Raw genomic sequence first — 17,589 nt, forward strand, 5'->3', positions numbered from 1 at the left:
AGAAACAGAAAGTTGAAAAAAATACAACAGATATGCTATTTACTGAACAGAAAAATTAAAAATACATGACAGTTCAATGATCTACGAACTGAGCGCTCGGTCGCTGAAAAGCCAAATGACAAATTAGATCTCTTCTCGGTTGATCGACTCGCACCTTTGGGCCCCCATATATATTGGGTGCAGGGAGAATAGAGCGGAAACGGCAAAAAACGATTGCGTCCCCCGATAAGCAAACGCCTCTCAATCTAGTGGCTAGCCCATCCGAGCAGAAAACCCCAATTGTAGTGTAATCAGAGCTGGCAGATGTCGATCACGCGTTAGATCTACTCGTAGTTGTCAGCCAGGTTTACAAGCAATTGTACGAGACATCGCTTCGTGTTGGCATCATCACGAAGAGCATTTTGAAATGTCCCATCGCGCAGAGGGTCTGGTAGATACTGTCGCAAAGCTTCTCGGGCGCGCGGATTGTCGCTCAAACGCAAATAGCATCGGACAACGTGTTTCAGTAGACGGACGACTTGCTGGTCAACAAGCTGGTTGACCATGTTGTTAAGAACAGAGGCGACAGCGTAAAAGCGGTCGTAGGTCTGGCAGATATATGCAAGTCCAACATCATCGAGGAGAATTTTCTGGACAATGAAAATGGCGACTGTTTTGGAAAGCTCTGATCCAGATTCCATGATACGTAGACAGAACGGAATGATTTCAGTCGATAGTAGGAAGTTGATCACATCAGGCGAGTCATTTTTAACAAGAGCGCCAATAACTCCAAGTGATGTCAGGCGAAGGTATTCGAAAGGACGTGTCTTGGAAGTTGTATTGAGAAAGGGATAAAGAAACAATGGAATATGAGCACTGAGAAATAATGTTCGAGTTTCGTTGTGAGACGCAACACATTGAAAAAGAGCCAACGCGTTACAAACCCGGTTTGAAGTCGCCGAGGTCAGTGTAGACCCACCAAGAGCCGGATAAACAGCAACAATTTCTTGCAGGAGCATCGTCATGACACCAAATGAATGCCACAAAATGAGAGCCAGATCGTCGAACTGTTCGCGTTTCTTTGAAAGTTCGAGTAATGCCTGTTCTCGCGACGGCCCGGTCATTAATTCACCGATCCATGCATAGATTTTCGCTTCATCTTCGGCAGACGCAGAATTGAGTCGTAGCGGTGGCTGCTGTTGTGCTGCTTGAATCTGGGCCTGGATCTGAGCCTGAATCTGAACTTGTTGCTGCTGTGCTTGCTGCGACTGTTGCTGTTGCTGCTGTTGCTGTTGCTGGGCGGCCTGGATCTGAGCCTGAACTTGTTGGTGCTGTTGTTGTGTCTGCATCTTGTTTTATTATTTCTCCTTAACCAGTTGAACCACTGTAGTGGTCTCAGGCAAAATGGGATCGAAACCTAGTATTCAAATCTATTGACAGATCCAAAATAATAGTTTCTGCAATATAAAATCCAATCCGGGATACAGATTCAGTTCAGCGTCGAAAAATACAAGCAATGATAATCTGGAAATAAACCCGAACAATCCACAAAAAAAACAATACAATTGCGGCCTGGCGGATTACAAATCTCGCCTGTGATATATAGCAGAAGGGTTCTGTGAAATATGTTGAATCGTCAGTCGAATTCTTGCACAAACTTGCTTCGGAATCGATTCCGCCACTAAAATGCGAGAAATCGACTCGAAATGCCGTCAAGAACTCCGGAACAAGTTCAAATTGCGGTAGACCTGGAAAATGTTGCCAAAATCAAGTACGGTGACTACTTCACGATCTGAACTTTTTTTGCGAAATGAACGACACAAACACCACGATTGACACATCAACGAAAGCCACGTTCTTACCTTATTGTTTTTATATTGCTCGGAAATTGATCGTAATCTATGAAATGACAATACATTTATATTTCATTAAAAAAGAAATAGCGGTATAAAGGGTCGTTACAATTTAAACATGCAGTGTGCCAATAGAATCATAATTGTTAATATCCATCCCAATTCCAATTTAAGTGGAATCCTGAAAACTGAAAGAACAAAAATCACAGGTCAAAATTGAAATGCTGAAAAAGAGAACCAAATCCAACTCTAAACACCATATATACCCTGCCAGATACGACATGAACGCCTTATTAATACAAGCTTCTTGATCTAATTGCTGAGATGCACCCTGATGAAGCTTTTGATTGTAAGATAAAAACAGCAGTATTTCTAATGCATGGGATGTCTAAAATATCTAAGCCGGCAATCTTCCAGCCCACTCTAAAACCTCAAGACTCATAACAACCATGATCATTGTGATTGGAAGGGTCAAAACGACATATCCCCAGAACAAGATAGATGCCATCTCGCGTTCGAACACCTCGTTCAGTTGACAAATCTGACTAAGTTGGATTGCCGGAGGCGCAGTGGTCAATAAGAACAAAACAACCAGAAAAATAGGATCATCAACAATTGAGATATGAACAAACTTGGCAAAGAGAGCAAGCACAGGTAGTAGAATTGTTGCTGGCATCACCATTCTAGCGATCAGAGAGGAGGAAATCAAACGCTTGAAGTTGGGTGAAGCTGGAGCGCCAGTATCATCAGGATATAAGTTTCCGCCAAGAACGACAAGAATCAGAGGAACTGCAACTTGAGAGATCTCCGTGACAGCAATCGTGAATGTGTTTGCAATAAATCCTTCAGTCTCAAACAACAGATGTTGGAGCGGACGAATAATTGCAACTGTAAGCCCAAGAAGCATGGACCATAGAGGAGGATTCATGAACGAATTCATTTTCAGTAAGATCTTCCATATGAACTGGCAAATAGGCGACTGCAAAAATCGAGAAACCGCTTCAGGAGTGACAGGAGCCCGGTGAAAGGAGCGATTGAAGGAAAGAAGACTAGAGTCGCGATGCAGACCGGAGAGCGTCGTTTCGGGACGAAAAAAAAGACTGGATCCTGAATCATAGTCGTCGGAAATCGCAGACGAAGCAGCAGCATAACTGTAGTCATGGGGAAATAACGCTTTTGTGTTCATGGCAATGATCTCACCGGTAGGTTCAGCTCTCAAATTTTGGGAGATCAGAAAGGCAGCGCTCTGGGCAGTAGGCTCGATGGAGGAAGATGTTCGGGGAGAGGAATCAGAGATGGAGGAAGCAGAAGAAGACAAAGCAGACAAGGGAGTATATCTAGCAAGCAGCGTATTATAGCCCCAAGACCAGCGGAGCATTTGACCCAGCTGCTGAAAGATAAGCAGATATAGAATGCCCCTGGAAGCTACGGAATCGCCGGTATCTGTGGGAAGCCATTGGAGAGCTGGTAGTGTGTGTGCAAGTGCGACGGTGAGGGAGACGGGGAGAGAGTTTGAGTTGCCAAAGACGGCCATGGCAATGACAAAGTTCGTTTCGCGCTTATCGAACCGCTGAAGGCGGGATATGATATGGCCGCAGCAGAAGGAGACAAGGGTGGTGACGACGAAGAGGAATGGGATGATAGCCAGGTCCAGGAGTTTATCTGCGGTGATTGCGGAGGAGAGCTGAGGGAGAGGAGTTAGAACGGCGAGGTAGAGCCGGGTTGGAAGAGACGGAGGCTCAACGTACTTTAACAAAAATCAGACAGGGTGTGAAGATCTGGACATTGAGCTGAGAAATATTTTTCTGCAGAGAGGGATTAAGTAGGCCTTCGTGGGCCCCCCAAAAGCCGAGGAGACACTGGATGACGACCTGGACAACAGCCTGGAAGGTGAGGAAGGCCAGTTGGAAGTAGGAAGGGTGGTTGTGATCATTTGCCAGAGACACGACAGGACCAGCAAGGGCTGAGAGGTATGACAGGGCGGGCATGGCAACAGGACGACGAGGTTGGTGTTGACGATAATATTGTTGGAGCTGTAGTGGAAGCAGGAGAGGAAGAAGGTGGTGGAAGTGTCGGATGTGGAACTGGTGGATGTGGTGGATGTGGTGGATGTGGAATTGGAACTTGGACTGGATGCGGATCGGTGTATGGATATGCGGTCCGGAGCTCTCCTATCTGTGCGAGCAGGGAGGACGAGGACAAGCAGACCTGCGGACCAGAGCAGCAGCAGCAGAGACTGTAGATTGGAGTGAGAATTTGGAGGCAGAGGACGAACGAACGAATAAATAGTGTTTGATTCCAGACGACACGACACGCTAGAATACAAGCGCCGAGCAACGGAACTGTGGCTCTGATGACGATGAAGGCTGGCTGAGAGATGAGGTGGGACGTAACAGTAGATGTCAGTTAGTGTGTCCTGGTTCGCAGTGCACGAGTCTACTGTGCAGGACTAGTGAGCCGTAGTGAGCCGGCGAGCGCGCTGACGGTGGCTGAGCGGACGCGAGATGCAGAGCAGGCAATACGAGTGTCCCGCAGTTGTATGCTAATTTACACGATAAACAACGCGGTTGCGTGAGCAGGAAATCCTAGAGATCGTCGCTATTGTTATGAGCAGTTTTAGTTGGATAAATCTGGAAGTTTTAAAACGCAAAAGAGAAATAAACTCAAATACAAAACTAATCAATCAGAGAAGAGTGCTCTATCTACTTACTACACACCCCTCTCGCGGCCAACATTAACCTGCATATTCCGTCTAAACACCTTCTTCGGGCACACACACGTTCCAACTTCTGTCGCGCACAATCCTCGATCTTCTAACCAAAAAATAAACGCACCCTCACCCCTCCCCAGCCAGACTGAAAACGTGTCTCATACCCTCTCGGGCTTTAAACCCCTTGCAGAATAGAACCCGTATCTCCCGAAGTCACATGATGGAAGCTTAGACGTTCTCCGACAGCGCGTTCTGGAAGACGACGACGACGACGACAGCAGAGTTAAGCCAGGAGAGACGGAGGAGGACTGAGTTGCTGACTAAGTGATTACCTGATTGATTGACTGATTGACTGACTGACTGACTGACTGACTGACTGACTGACCGACTGACCGACTGGCTTATTGACTAATTGATAGACCACGATCGAACTGTGGTTCAGGTTTCAACGCCATCTTCTGTACGTCGGTTCCGGTTCTCGGCGTGTTCGGGACCTGCCTGCCTGGGTTAGCGCAAACCAGCCTGCACCCTCCATTTCTCATTCGGGCTGTTTTCCGGTTTAGCGTCTCGGTTTGGCTTTTCTGGCACCTTGGGCCTGTGGGCGTTTTCGGCCTCGTTTGGCTCGTGGCTTCCTCATCGTCGTCCGGCCGCAGTCTCACTCGCACAGGTCCTCTCTTGTGCTTGTCCTCGTCCTTGTCCTGTCGGCCGTCGTTGTCTCGTCTGTCTCTATCTGTCTCGTCTTCCGCCTTCTCAATCCGTTCCCTTCTATCCTCCCTTCCTCCCCGCATTCATCCTCATCACTCCCTCTTCCTCTGCTTCTGGCTGCTTCTGCTCCAAGTCGCTCCATTCCTTCCCTTTCTTCTTCCGCAACTGCTCCTGCGCTACTGTCCACTCTCGGTACCCTCGTTCTCTCCTCGTCCCCCGTGCCTGCCCTTCCCTGAAAATGCCACCAGTCATCCAGGCTCCCGCTCCCGTCCAGCAGCAGCAGCAGAACGGAGCTGTTCCCCCGCCAGCCTCTGGACCCGCAGCAATGTACCAAAAATTGCAGGCCGAAAACGACCAGGCATGGATGTCGATCGGTATTGTTCCCTCTAGTGTTTTCCTGCTCTCCCCTGCCCTCCGCTTCTCGCTGACCTGCCCGCCCTTCTAGCCAATATTGCCGAGATGATGGGCGACCACGATCGCGCCATCCGCGCTTTCGAGACCGTCCTCCGTCACGACCCTTACTCAATTCCCGCCTTGTCCGCCATCGCAAACATTTTCCGCCAGAAAGAACAGTTTGCCCATGCCATCGAGTACTACCAGTCAATTCTCTCCTTCTCCAATGATTCCGGCGAAACCTGGAGCGCTCTCGGTCACTGCTATCTCATGATGGATGACCTTTCCAAGGCCTACTCCGCCTACCAGCAAGCTCTCTATCACCTCTCCAATCCCAAGGACCCTAAGCTTTGGTATGGCATCGGAATCCTCTACGACCGCTACGGCTCGCTCGAGTACGCCGAGGAGGCCTTCTCCCAGGTGATGGCCATGGACCCGAATTTTGAAAAGGCCAACGAAATCTATTTCCGCCTCGGCATCATATACAAGCAGCAGGGAAAACACGATCTTTCCCTCAATTGCTTCAAATATATTCTTCATAATCCTCCCCGACCCCTTACCGAAATCGATATTTGGTTCCAAATCGGCCACGTCTACGAGCAGTGCAAGGATGTATGTGTCCCATAACGTTGTCGCCCTCCCTTAGTTTTGCTTTTTAACACTTTTATAGTATAAATCCGCCAAAGAGGCATATGAACGGGTTCTAGCCGAAGATCCTCAGCACGCAAAGGTTCTCCAGCAGCTCGGATGGCTCTATCACCAGCAAAATTCCTCATTTGCCAACCAGGACCTTGCTATCACTTATCTCACCAAATCTCTCGAGTCCGATGGTCAGGACGCCCAGAGCTGGTATCTTCTTGGTCGCTGTTACATGGCCCAGCAAAAATATAACAAGGCTTACGAAGCCTACCAGCAGGCCGTCTATCGAGAGGGTCGCAATCCTACTTTCTGGTGCTCCATTGGTGTTCTATACTACCAGATCAATCAATATCGTGATGCTCTTGACGCCTATTCGCGTGCCATCCGTCTCAATCCTTATATTTCTGAGGTTTGGTATGATCTTGGAACCCTCTACGAGTCTTGCAACAACCAGCTCTCCGACGCTCTCGACGCCTACCAGAGAGCTGCAGAGCTTGATCCTTCCAACACCCACATCCAGGCTCGTCTTGAGCAGCTTCGCAACGCGCAGAACCAGCCACAGGCTGTTCCTCAGACTACTCCGCCTGCTACTCTGCGGTCTCACGATCTTCAATCTTATTCGGGTCCTCCTAATCCTCGATGGAACGGTTCTGGCGTCAAGTCTCAAGGTGGTACGCCGGTCGGTCCTGGTCCTGTTGGTCCAGGAGGTACGCCTGGGGCACCTGTGGGAGTTAGACCTGGTCCCGCTCCGGGTCCTGCCGGTCCTGGAAAGCCTTCGATTGCTCCTCCGAATCCACTTGCAAATCAGGGTCCTCTTGGAACCACACAGATGGGTGCTCCTGCCGGTCCACCTACAGCGACGTCGCAATATCCTCCTACTGCTGCGCCTCCTCCTGGTCAACAGCAAGGACAACAGCTACCCCCACCACCGCCCCAGATGGCAGTCCCTCTTCAGCAGCAAGCTCCTCAGCAAGTTCCAGCTGGAATGCCGCAGTATCAGCCGCCCCCATTGTCTACCTACAGATCGGTTGTTGATCCTCCATCAGCGACCCAGCAGGTCCCTTCGATGGTTGCGCCAGGTTCAGGTGCTCCTGCTGATTCGCCGTCGGCAGTACCGGCGGGAGTTCCAATTCCCAGTCTCAATTCATCGAATGGGTCTGGTTCTGTCGCGCCCGCAAAACGGCATCGTGAATGGGAAGAGGACCAAGGTACTGGAAACAAGAAGCAAGCACTCGAAGATACGCGAGCATCTGCATCTGGGCCTAGGGCCGATGAGCATAAGATTCCAAGCATTTCGTCGATTTATTCTGGAGCTGACGGTTCCGTTCCTCCTCCATCGTCTTCTTCGCAACCGTCATCTCTAGACGGACCCGGCCCTGGACCATCGCTCCCTGCAATTCAGTCTCAGCCTGGAGACGACGGGAAATCCCTTGATCTTCCAAAGGTTAATGCACCGGATGGCTCATCGTCGTTGCCATCAATATCTTCGCTGGCTGCGGCTGCGGCCGCTGCCGCCGCTGAATCTAACGTGCCTGTGCCTGTATCTTCTGCCCCGTCTGTCAGTGTTGGAACTAGCTCCAAGCCCCCAGCATGGTTATCCAATATCACTGAAGCCCCTCCTACCTCAGTAGCTGTGCCTGTGTCTGGAGCCCCACCTGGAGGTGATTCTGTGGCGACACTGCCTGTTCCATTAACAAGGACAAGATCAGCTACTCCAGCGGCTCCCACGGAGCCTGTTAGCTCCGCATCTGCTGCCGAAGGAACAAAAATGGATGTCGATCCACCTAAGCCTGAAGATCCCGTTAAGGCTGAAGATGAACAGCCCGCGAATATTCCATCTGGGGTAAGCACGCCTGGTGCTAGTACACCTGCTACAGTAACTGCTGGTGGGGTAACTTCAGTCGAAAAAGATTCGGTTGCAGTTCCAGCATCGCCAGTGTCAGCTCCAGTTGCCCAAACCGCCTCGCCTGTGGTTTCGGCTGCTCCTGCGCAAGCGTCCGTCTCCACCCCTGCCGTAGTGGAAGAGGTTGCCGAACGGAAAGTCACGGAAGACGAAGATTATGACGAAGCAGACGATGATGAGCCTGTAGATGAGAAGCCCGGAGTTGATGGTTCTGCTGCTCAAGATTCTGCTGTTGATATCTCCAAACCGGAGGTTTCAGCGGCATCCACCTCTACACCAGTTGCGGCAACAGCAACTAATGGAGCTTCGCCATCGCCTGCCACTTCGTCTGCAGTTGGAGCTGGTTCAAGTTCTGTGACAAAGACAAATTCGCCTGTAGGGACTGGTGCTGGAAGCACTACAACAACTGCAGCTCCAGCAGGAGAAGAAAAAGAGAAGGAAGAAGAGAAACCAGCGCTAGGTGCAATTGAGACTGCAAGTTCCAATGCTGAGGCTGCCACTTCTACCGGAACACCAGGCACGTCGACGACGACCCCAAAGGTCGAGCCGTCTGAAGAAGCAGATGAGTAGTTTTGCCCGGATTTTTGGAGGTTTTGTCTCAATCCAATCTCATTCTGATATATTTATTTTATGATTTTTTCATATACATATCCATATTAGTTCATTTATAAGATAAAATTGCCGTTTCCCTAAAATTACAGTTCTTTCATCAATGGTCACACTCTCCTGTCCCTTTCAATCTGTGAAAACACATCCAATTATAAACACGCCAGTTTTGAAATCGATCTGGCCATCTTCCGCATTATGATTTGTCGTACGTACTCCAGATCGTTCACTCCCATCTTCGCTACTCATTAATGATGAGCTCATCATTTCATTGGTTACATCTGCTAAAATCGACTTCTTTACGATTGAGCGCTTTGCAGGGATTCGCTTTTGCCACGAAAGTTGATATGGAATTATTATTTCAATTTTCTTTCCAATTTTCTCAACTGTGTTGCTATAGTTTGGGGTCAGTTGCGAAATACTATACTTACTGCAAATGTATCAAAACTCACAGTAACAAAGGGGAAATCGAATCTGCTCGATCACATTGATCGATCTGGTCAAGACCGGTCATGATCTTCGTTAAATCTATCGAATTCGAACTAAGATCCATAGTTCCGCCCGTGGCAAGACTAACGACCCTGACAAACTTGTCTTGGTAGGTTACAGATCCACTATCTGGCTCTTCGTTATACACCGTCACCCTTATGGCACGTACTGAGTCAAGATTCAGAGCCTTCAAGTATTGATATGCTATTTCGTTCATAGTTGAGCCCGCTGGAATATCGAGCAAGTCTTTCCAGCAAACATGTAGCTGTTGATCTGCGGGTTCGGCCAAAATCTCGCCAACAGCTTTCATTATTTTCTCGTATTCTTCAACATTCGATAAATATGCATGGTCACGATCCAGTATCTCGGACGGAGTACTGATTTGTTTCGTCAGCGGCTCCATAGGTTCAAAATCTCGTAATTCTGTGAAGCTTTGAGAGCGATATTCTCGCCTGTGCGGACAGACTGTTATTTCTTCTGTTTGGATCTCTCCCTCTGGCAAAGATATTCCTTCTAGTTGAAATTTCTTGAAATCTGCTTTAACAGCCTCTCCATTGTTCTGCTGGTCATCCAAGCAAATGATTCCATCGTCAATCTTAGTATTGTACCGCGCTGAAGTATGGAAGTCAACCCCATTACGGAGTCCTGATTTCCAATTTCGAAAGTTATCGAAATTACAATCAATAGATTCAGCATTCACCGCTGTCGAATTATTATCCAAAGAATTAGCGATTCTGGAATTAGTGATCTGAGAACCTGAAATTCTAGACTCTCCAAACGGAATAAGAATACGCTCAACATCAGCGGATTCTTGTCCGAAAAAGTCAGATCGTGGAGCTTTAATTTCCTCCCATTTTAGGAGATCAAACACAGGAAGGCCGTTTTCAAAAGAATGATATCTGATGCTAGTAAGATCAGGAACTTCAGAAACTGCGGTTGCTGGATAAGCGCATATAGAATCGTTACAATCAGAATGATTCGGCTTGATATGTACTGGCTCAGCATCACTGCAAAAATATTTGGTAATAAGAGGATCGACTTTTGAAAGTCTGGAATTTGGGTAATCACCCGATTCAAAATTCCTAGGCACGGGCGTGACAACTTTCCGATCAGCGGATTCAGAACTATCATCAGAAATGCTTAGCAACTGTGTAAGCTCAGCTCTGGCTTGTTTGGAATTGACAAGATTGGGAATTTGTGGTCCAATATTCACTGACTCAGTCTTCTTTAATTTGGAATTAGATCCATTATCTTTGAATTCATTAGATTCAAATTCTGAAGGGATGGTATGATAAAAATCTCTGGTCTCAGAACTCTCAAGGAAGATATTTTCAGATTTGTGGTCATTAGCTGTCAGATCAGCAGGTTCAAAAAAGGTGGGCTCAGTGCGCAAAATTTTAGACTCTGCAGTCTTGAAATTAGCAGCTGTAGAAATTCTTTCAGGATTCGTTGGCGCAAGGACAGGAAGTTCAGAACAGGAAGATTCGACAACGATAGTTCCTGGATTCACGGGTCTCTGGGTACTAGATTTGATATAATCATTATCTATCAAGTTATTTGAAAAAGAGATAAATTGTTTTGGAAAATTTTGCAGATCATTTTTAATTCCTGCGGATTTGTTATTAGCTTGATATGAGACCTTATAGTGGCTTGAGCTGATTCTTTGACCCGCATCAGCATTCCCACAACTGCCACAGGCTTCTTCAAAATCTGTCGCCAAATTTCTAGTAGATTCCTCGCTATCATAGATTATAAATTGGCTGTCATTTGCTTCGCAAGAGTTCGTTCCCCCATGCGAATGCAGATCCGGTTCAGATTCCACGGACGAACTCTGGCCTGAGACCGATCTCGTCTCCAAGTTTTGAAGACGAATCATAGAAATGATTTTATGCTTGAGTTTTCTCAATCGGGTGAACCTCTTTTTGCTTGTTGTTTCAATCGGATAGACATTTCGACGGTGAAGCAAATCCGATGATTCAGTAAGCTCTAGACTCGATACTGGGGAAGAGATGGAAAGAGGCATAGTCGCAGGGGACGAAGGAATGGGAGTGTAAGAAATATTATCTGATTCTCGGTCTGATTCGTCGTCTTGTTCGTAATCACTTTCGGGATACGTCAGACAGTCAAATGAAGAAGAATCGGATGACGAAGAATCATCGCAGCACAACAATATTCTGCAAAACCAGCGCATGATCCAGAGAGATATTTCGTGTAAACTCCTTAAGAAATTCATGTATTTCAGCTTAATTGTTCTCGTAATAAAAATAACCTAAACAGGAGATTAAGAAATGTCTACAATATATCCAAAACAATATATCTAAATACGCTCATCTACATTGTTGCCTACAGACACAGGAACGTAGCACAATATGTAAGTTTGCCTGTATTAGGAAGACCATCAACAATATCACAAATCCCTTTGAATGTCACTCAATCGTTCTTCCAGCCACCACGGTCAAACCCACTGATACAATCCGCCGCTGTAAATGAGGCGTAGGCTGTACGGCATTTGGGAAGTTTAGATGGCGGGGAGAGGGGCAAGACGAACCCTCAAAACCTGAACAAACAAGAGTCTTCGAATTCACGAGCTTTTGGATTAGAGATGCAAAAAAAACAGATTTACTTTCTCCACCCACTCAAGGAATCACGCCGAGAAGATTCAACAGAGGGATGTAGCCAATCAGAAGCGCTCGGGTGCTGAAAGGGCAACAGAGAACAGGCTCTTGCCAAGCAGGACGCCAAGAGGGAACGGCACAAGGTGCACAGCCTTCCAGGTGCGAAACAATAAGAGCGAGAGATTTGTGCCATAATCTGAGAAGCAATATTCAGCCATGAAAAAGGGTCTTCTGTGAATGGAAAGAATCATTATAGCCTGCTAGTGGAACATTGGACGGGAATCACTCGTACATTTATGGAAGCACGAGCGTGACGAAACGATATTGGCCAGCAAATCCAACGAGACCAGGCACGCCAGAGATATGCCGTATCAGATGAAGAGAGAGATTCTCCTAGACAGAACGAGTAAAAGCAGGTAGAAGCAGCCGCAAGTCCAACAAAAATTAGGCCGAACGAAACAACAGGAGTGAGAAGATGTAGAATTATCAATTTTCCGAGCGAAAAGACAAAGCGAGAACTCCGTATACTTGTAGAGTCAACTCGTGTTGAATCTGATTGTGCAGCTGCTGCTGAAGGCAAACAAGGTGTCGAAGAAGGTGTGCTGGATAGAGTAGAGGAGAGTGAAGATGAAGTTGTGCTTGTGGAAGACGTTCGGGTAGCGGATCCTCGAGTAGGTAGATGAGCAGGCTCAGGATGTGCGATCCGCATGTTCTCGGTTCCCAAGGAGCCAAACCCACGGTGGTCGATGACAGTATTTGGATTGTCAATGTCGCTGTTGTATTCGTAGTCGTAGTCCTCCTCACCCTCTTCGTCTTCTTCTTCGTCTTCGTCGTCCTCGCCCGCACCAGCGGGGACTAACCGCAATCTTGAGCGGCGTAGATGAGCAACAGCGAGCAGAGCAAGCTTATGAGTCAGCAAAGCGCGGCAAGAAAGAGGACGTGAGACTGAACCGGACGAAGTTGTAACAGTGTCAAGATAGTATATCTCTTCGTTCGAGGAAAGTCTGGCTGGCTTCTCCGATAGCGGTAAATCTAGTGAGGGAGACGGTCGATTTGCAAAGGTGAGAACATGTAGGCATAGCAGGCATAGAAGGACGAAAAAGTTACGCAGAGAACATAGTGGGTTGACTATGCAGACTTGTAATATGAGGTTGAGTGTCGAGAAGGGCTGTTGTCGAGGTCGGTGATAGTGGTGTCTATGGTTCAACTCATGACGAGACACATGGGGAGGCAGAGCCGAGGGACGCAGAGACGAGTGAACAGCAGAACCAGTGTCGGGAGCCGTCGCGGCGTGGGACACAGGCATTGCGAGAGAGACCTGCCCTAGAAGGTCGCAATCGACGGGCGATTGGGAAAGTTGGCAGGGAAGTGATAGGATCCAGTTTGTTGAGAGAGAGAGAGCAAGACGCAGAAGTAGCAGCAGTAGCAGCAGCAGCAGCAGCGCACCGAGTTATAAGCAGACCGCAAGTCTCCTGGAGAGCAGGAAAAACCCAGGAATACCCAGGAAAAACAGGAATACCCAGAAAAAAATGCAAAAGTAGAGAGGGAGAGCACAAGAAATTGTGAGCAAAAAGTCCAAATGAAACGACAAGGACAAGAAGCCAAGGCAAATTGCGAGCGGGTTAGCCAAGCGACCGGGCTGGTGAACTCATGACGATGCGGTTCTGAAGCTGCTGGCAGCTAGGAGAGGCGACAGCAGCAGCGCATACTGTTGAGTCTTCCATACAACTGGACAACCAGTTTGAATAGTCAGACTGTCAGATTATCACTTTCCAGACCCTGTGCAATTATTTCACACAAACAATTGTCTGGTCGAGAGACCTACTGCTGCGGAAAGCAGGAACCAACTTGATCCAACGCCAGTCAATCAAGGCCTCGCTAACTTTGCTGGCTTCTCAGTAGAGAGAAGCTGGAGCTAGTCCCAACCAGACTTAAACCCGACTGTGGTCCACCGTTGAGTTATTGTCTCCTGTTCAATCTATTAATCATCGAGGGCCCCCCCTTCCTGTGGCCATCGCCCTCACCGTCCAGACAATGCCGTCTTGGATCGCTCTTGTTTGTTATTGCCATGTTTTCGATTTGCCCAGAAATCCCCAGAACCCAGAATCCAGACTCATTCGGCTCGTCGCGCGATCGCAATCACAGACAGTTCTCCCGCTCTGCTGTCAAGTGTAACCAAGCCCAGAACTTACGTGATTGCTCGTGCATTCTTCTGCTAAAACGCCGAGACGGACATACCTATCTTTGCTCGGCCCTAAATGGCATTCTGTTCCTCACAAATGCAGCTGCCATGCTCGTCCTCCTCTCTCTCTTAAAATAGCGTTCTCTACACACGTACGGTCTACTCACTCTCTCCTTCCTCGGCCCCGCACTCAATCTTGCTGTTTGCTGGCATTCTAAGTCTAGACTGGCACTCATCGCATACGGCCACAGTCGCCTACAGTGTACTCATCCTCCTCCGCATACAGATTCTGCCTTGCGAAAAATTCATGTCTAATTCCTTTTGTATTCTACTCCCCCCATCGCCCTTCCTCTCTTGCCCCAACTAGCTGGCAAACGAACTTGTAACATCCGCCAATATATCCAAGCCCGTCTGTCCGTCTTCTCCGCCATGGCCTTTAGGGGGGTTAACCCCGTTCACCTGGCCATTTGTCGACCCATTCGGGATGTTGGCATAGTGGATTTGATTCAGATTCAGCGGACCGGGAGTCAAGACACCTACGGTTGCTCCTGCTACTCCCATCGTTTCAGGTCTGTTTTGTGATGGAAGAGACGTAGAAACTGGCGTAGAGACCGGCACAGAGACTGGTCCAGAGACTATAGCCGGGCGAACAGAAACAGGAACAGGAACAGTCGTAGCAGCTCCTCCTTGCGGTAATGGCAAGCTAGCAACAGTGATACTACTGTTCGACTCGGGCGGCAAAGGAGCTTTAGGCTTGCTTTCTTGTACCTTCGCGTTCACACGCATCTGCTCCTCTCTTGCTGCCTGCTCCTTGGCCTCCTGTCGCTGGCGGCGTCGCTCTTGCTCTCGCTTGCGTTCTCTTTCCCGCCGTCTAACTCGATCTGCCTCCCGCTTCCGTTCCAGCTCAGCCTCTCGCGCCTTTTCCTTTTCGATCCGAATGCACCGATTACAGATGAACTCTCCCTCAGATACTGCGTCCTCTTCGTCTGCTACCACCTTCTCCTCTTGTTCATCTTTGTCCTCTTCCCCAGAACGTGTACTTGACTCGAACCGGCGAAGCTCATCAGGTGCAAGATGCGACACGTGCATCCAAATATCACATTTCCCGCAGCAGACCGACAACTGACCGTCATCGTAGTTATCGCCATGAACACCACAGTAACAATCAAAATACCATGTAGAGCTCGCTGGAGTTGCTGCTCCATTTCGTGAAGCCATATTCGGTACCGTAGCCGGCTCCGCATGATCTTGATCCTGCTGTTGAACTTGATTTTGTTGCCGAGTCGACCGACGTGTCGGTGCATGCACTTCGCTGTCATGCGATTGTTGCCGCTCGCTTCTAGCTGGAGATATGCTGCGAGCTACTGTTTTGGCAGCCGGCTCTGGAGCTGGCTCCGCGATAGGAACCGGTGTAGTCACGATAGATTCGCCTGCAGCCATTTTAGCAGCTTCTCGCTCAGCTTTCAGAGCTGCCTTTTTCGCTAGCTGCGCTTCGCGTCGCTGTCTTTGTTCTTCTAATCTGATATCTCTCTTCTGTAATCTAATTTCCCGATCTTTTTCGGTCTGCGCCCTTTGTTTTCGCTCGATCTTACGGCGTACTCGTTCTTGTTCTGCGAACTCAACCTCCTTTCGCCTTTGGTCTTCTTCTTGCTTCTTTGCTGCCATAGCATCCGCACGACTAGACTTCTTGCGATTCTCAACTAATCGTAGTTTCTCGATCTCCTTCAATTTCTGAGCTTCCAATTCCAGTCTTTCGTTTTCAAGCGACTGAATGACCGGCATGATTTCCAGCTTAAGTATCGCATGCAGATCTTTCTCTGCTTTTTTTGATCGATCCCGCGCTCGCTTACCGATATAATTAAAAAAATCTTGCCATTCTGTATATGTAGCGCAGACGCACTTCCAAGTAGTTTCTGCATCGCTTGAGTGTTCATCCAGTTCGTCGTAGATATCGTCGTTTTCACTGGTAGGGATTCCCACTTTCGCAACCTTATCTTCTTCTTGATCTTGATCTGCGTCCGCAGACTCGTCCGGATCAGCTTCCTCATCTTCCTCTTTAGCTGTTACTTCCTTGTCTTCTTGATGATCACCTCCGTTAGTTACTTTTGTCAAAGAACTATCCTCCTCGCCTTCGTTCCCATTTTCATTCTCCTCCTCGTCATCCTCATCTTCGTGTTTCTGTGGAGTAGTTGTACTACTTGTTTTCCGGCGCCTCTTCCGAGCTATCGTCCATCCAGTCACAGGCCGCCGCTTCTTTTTTTTAGGTTTCGGGGTCTGCACCCGTGCGATTTGCTCTGCTGGCTCTGGTGCCTCTTCTATAGCCTGCGTTAGGGTGCGCGATTTTTGACTTGGAGGGGGAACATGACGGGAATAGAGCCGATTATCATCGAGCAAATAATAGACATTATCGTTCGAGTCCTTTCCGACGCTATCAATGCGCTGCTCAGATGTTAACATACAATATGAATGCGGACCCAATAAAGAAATAGCAAACTCACCCATCCTACTTCTTGAGACTCTTTCAGATTGCCCATTCGTTCACGAAATCGCTCGGCCATGAGAGATTGCCAAGAAGTCAATTGGTACAAGACTTTGATCTAAATCGCTCATTAGTCCTAAATTCGAACCAAACAGAAATAAAGCCAGAACAAACCTGATCATAGACATTTAGATTTTCGAACGGGATAGGTTCCTCTTCGTCGCCAAATGGACATTCAAGGAAGGGATCCTTTTGGCGATATTGTCGTCGCGTGTAATCAGAAAATTGATCTAGCCTGTAGACATGCGGAGTTAGCTTTAGAGATCATGCAGAAAGTATAGCAAATCGAGGTATTTACGTGAGTCCACGTTGACTGGAGAGCTGCTGGAGAAGAGAAAGACGAATCTGAGGAATAAGTGCCAACGGAGTAAGACCAAGCAATTCCTTTTCCAATGCCTAAATTAGAAGGGGAGTTAACAAACGTATGTTGCGGGTACGAAACGGTATGGTATGGTATGGCAGGAATAGGTGGGACTGCAGATCAAACGCGAAATTTTTGAAAGCATACCTCGATTGTTACATCAATATCATCCATCTTGATGACATGTCTGAAGAAAAAGAGCCATTGAAACAGCGCGGCAAATTGCCACATGTTGCGTACTCTCTTTAGCCGTAGCTGGAAATCATGGTCGGGAACGGCATCGGCGAGGGTCAGTTCGGCAAGAGCAGCGTCGACTAAACCCAGAGACTGTCCAGACGCGGTGAGATTCGACGACGAGGACGTCGAGGACAGCGCCCACGACGTCGACGGCAGAGACGAAGTCTGCATGAGCTGTGATGATCTTCTGACTACGCGTCGACAGGGCGGAGTGGACTGGATTGTACACAAATAAAAACGCGTAAAGGAAAAGCCGAGTCGCGACGCGTCGATGGCTTCTGTGTTGTTGTCGAAAACCCACTGAGGTTCTGTCTGGCTGTGCCTTTTTACTTAGTTAAAATGGCCGTGGTTTCGCTCACCCGCCTTCTCAGGCCAGGG

The 17,589-nt window shown here is 48.2% G+C and overlaps 6 protein-coding genes across 6 annotated transcripts; 1 reads left to right on the top strand and 5 right to left on the bottom strand.

The window, feature by feature from the left end:
* Window positions 1-11: 11 nt before the first annotated feature.
* V1516DRAFT_670781 (cell differentiation family, Rcd1-like-domain-containing protein) lies at window positions 12-1,812 on the bottom strand. Its single transcript, XM_066921444.1, has one exon. The coding sequence runs from the start codon at window positions 1,326-1,328 to the stop codon at window positions 324-326; it is 1,005 nt and encodes a 334-aa protein (XP_066778879.1). The 5' UTR covers window positions 1,329-1,812; the 3' UTR covers window positions 12-323.
* A 417-nt stretch (window positions 1,813-2,229) lies between these two features.
* V1516DRAFT_694721 (auxin efflux carrier) lies at window positions 2,230-3,820 on the bottom strand (the record flags this gene model as incomplete). The annotated part of the gene is made up of 2 exons (XM_066923958.1): window positions 2,230-3,516; window positions 3,581-3,820. The coding sequence occupies 2 exons, from the start codon at window positions 3,818-3,820 to the stop codon at window positions 2,230-2,232; spliced, it is 1,527 nt and encodes a 508-aa protein (XP_066778880.1).
* A 1,665-nt stretch (window positions 3,821-5,485) lies between these two features.
* On the top strand, window positions 5,486-8,752 carry V1516DRAFT_684047 (uncharacterized protein; the record flags this gene model as incomplete). Its single annotated transcript, XM_066923540.1, has 3 exons — window positions 5,486-5,621; window positions 5,693-6,252; window positions 6,311-8,752. The coding sequence occupies 3 exons, from the start codon at window positions 5,486-5,488 to the stop codon at window positions 8,750-8,752; spliced, it is 3,138 nt and encodes a 1,045-aa protein (XP_066778881.1).
* Window positions 8,753-8,917: 165 nt separating this feature from the next.
* Window positions 8,918-11,468, bottom strand: V1516DRAFT_662681 (uncharacterized protein; the record flags this gene model as incomplete). Its single annotated transcript, XM_066920455.1, has 2 exons — window positions 8,918-9,182; window positions 9,241-11,468. 2 exons carry the CDS (start codon window positions 11,466-11,468, stop codon window positions 8,918-8,920), a joined length of 2,493 nt encoding a protein of 830 aa, XP_066778882.1.
* Window positions 11,469-12,142: 674 nt separating this feature from the next.
* On the bottom strand, window positions 12,143-13,198 carry V1516DRAFT_684049 (uncharacterized protein; the record flags this gene model as incomplete). Its single annotated transcript, XM_066923541.1, has 1 exon — window positions 12,143-13,198. The coding sequence occupies one exon, from the start codon at window positions 13,196-13,198 to the stop codon at window positions 12,143-12,145; it is 1,056 nt and encodes a 351-aa protein (XP_066778883.1).
* A 1,239-nt stretch (window positions 13,199-14,437) lies between these two features.
* Window positions 14,438-17,382, bottom strand: V1516DRAFT_662683 (uncharacterized protein; the record flags this gene model as incomplete). Its single annotated transcript, XM_066920456.1, has 5 exons — window positions 14,438-16,513; window positions 16,573-16,671; window positions 16,728-16,848; window positions 16,912-17,009; window positions 17,122-17,382. The coding sequence occupies 5 exons, from the start codon at window positions 17,380-17,382 to the stop codon at window positions 14,438-14,440; spliced, it is 2,655 nt and encodes an 884-aa protein (XP_066778884.1).
* Between the last annotated feature and the right edge of the window lie 207 nt (window positions 17,383-17,589).

Source organism: Lipomyces oligophaga (genome assembly GCF_038497815.1).
Source record: "Lipomyces oligophaga strain CBS 7107 unplaced genomic scaffold V1516scaffold_2, whole genome shotgun sequence".
Classification (NCBI taxonomy): Eukaryota; Fungi; Ascomycota; class Lipomycetes; order Lipomycetales; family Lipomycetaceae; genus Lipomyces; species [Lipomyces] oligophaga.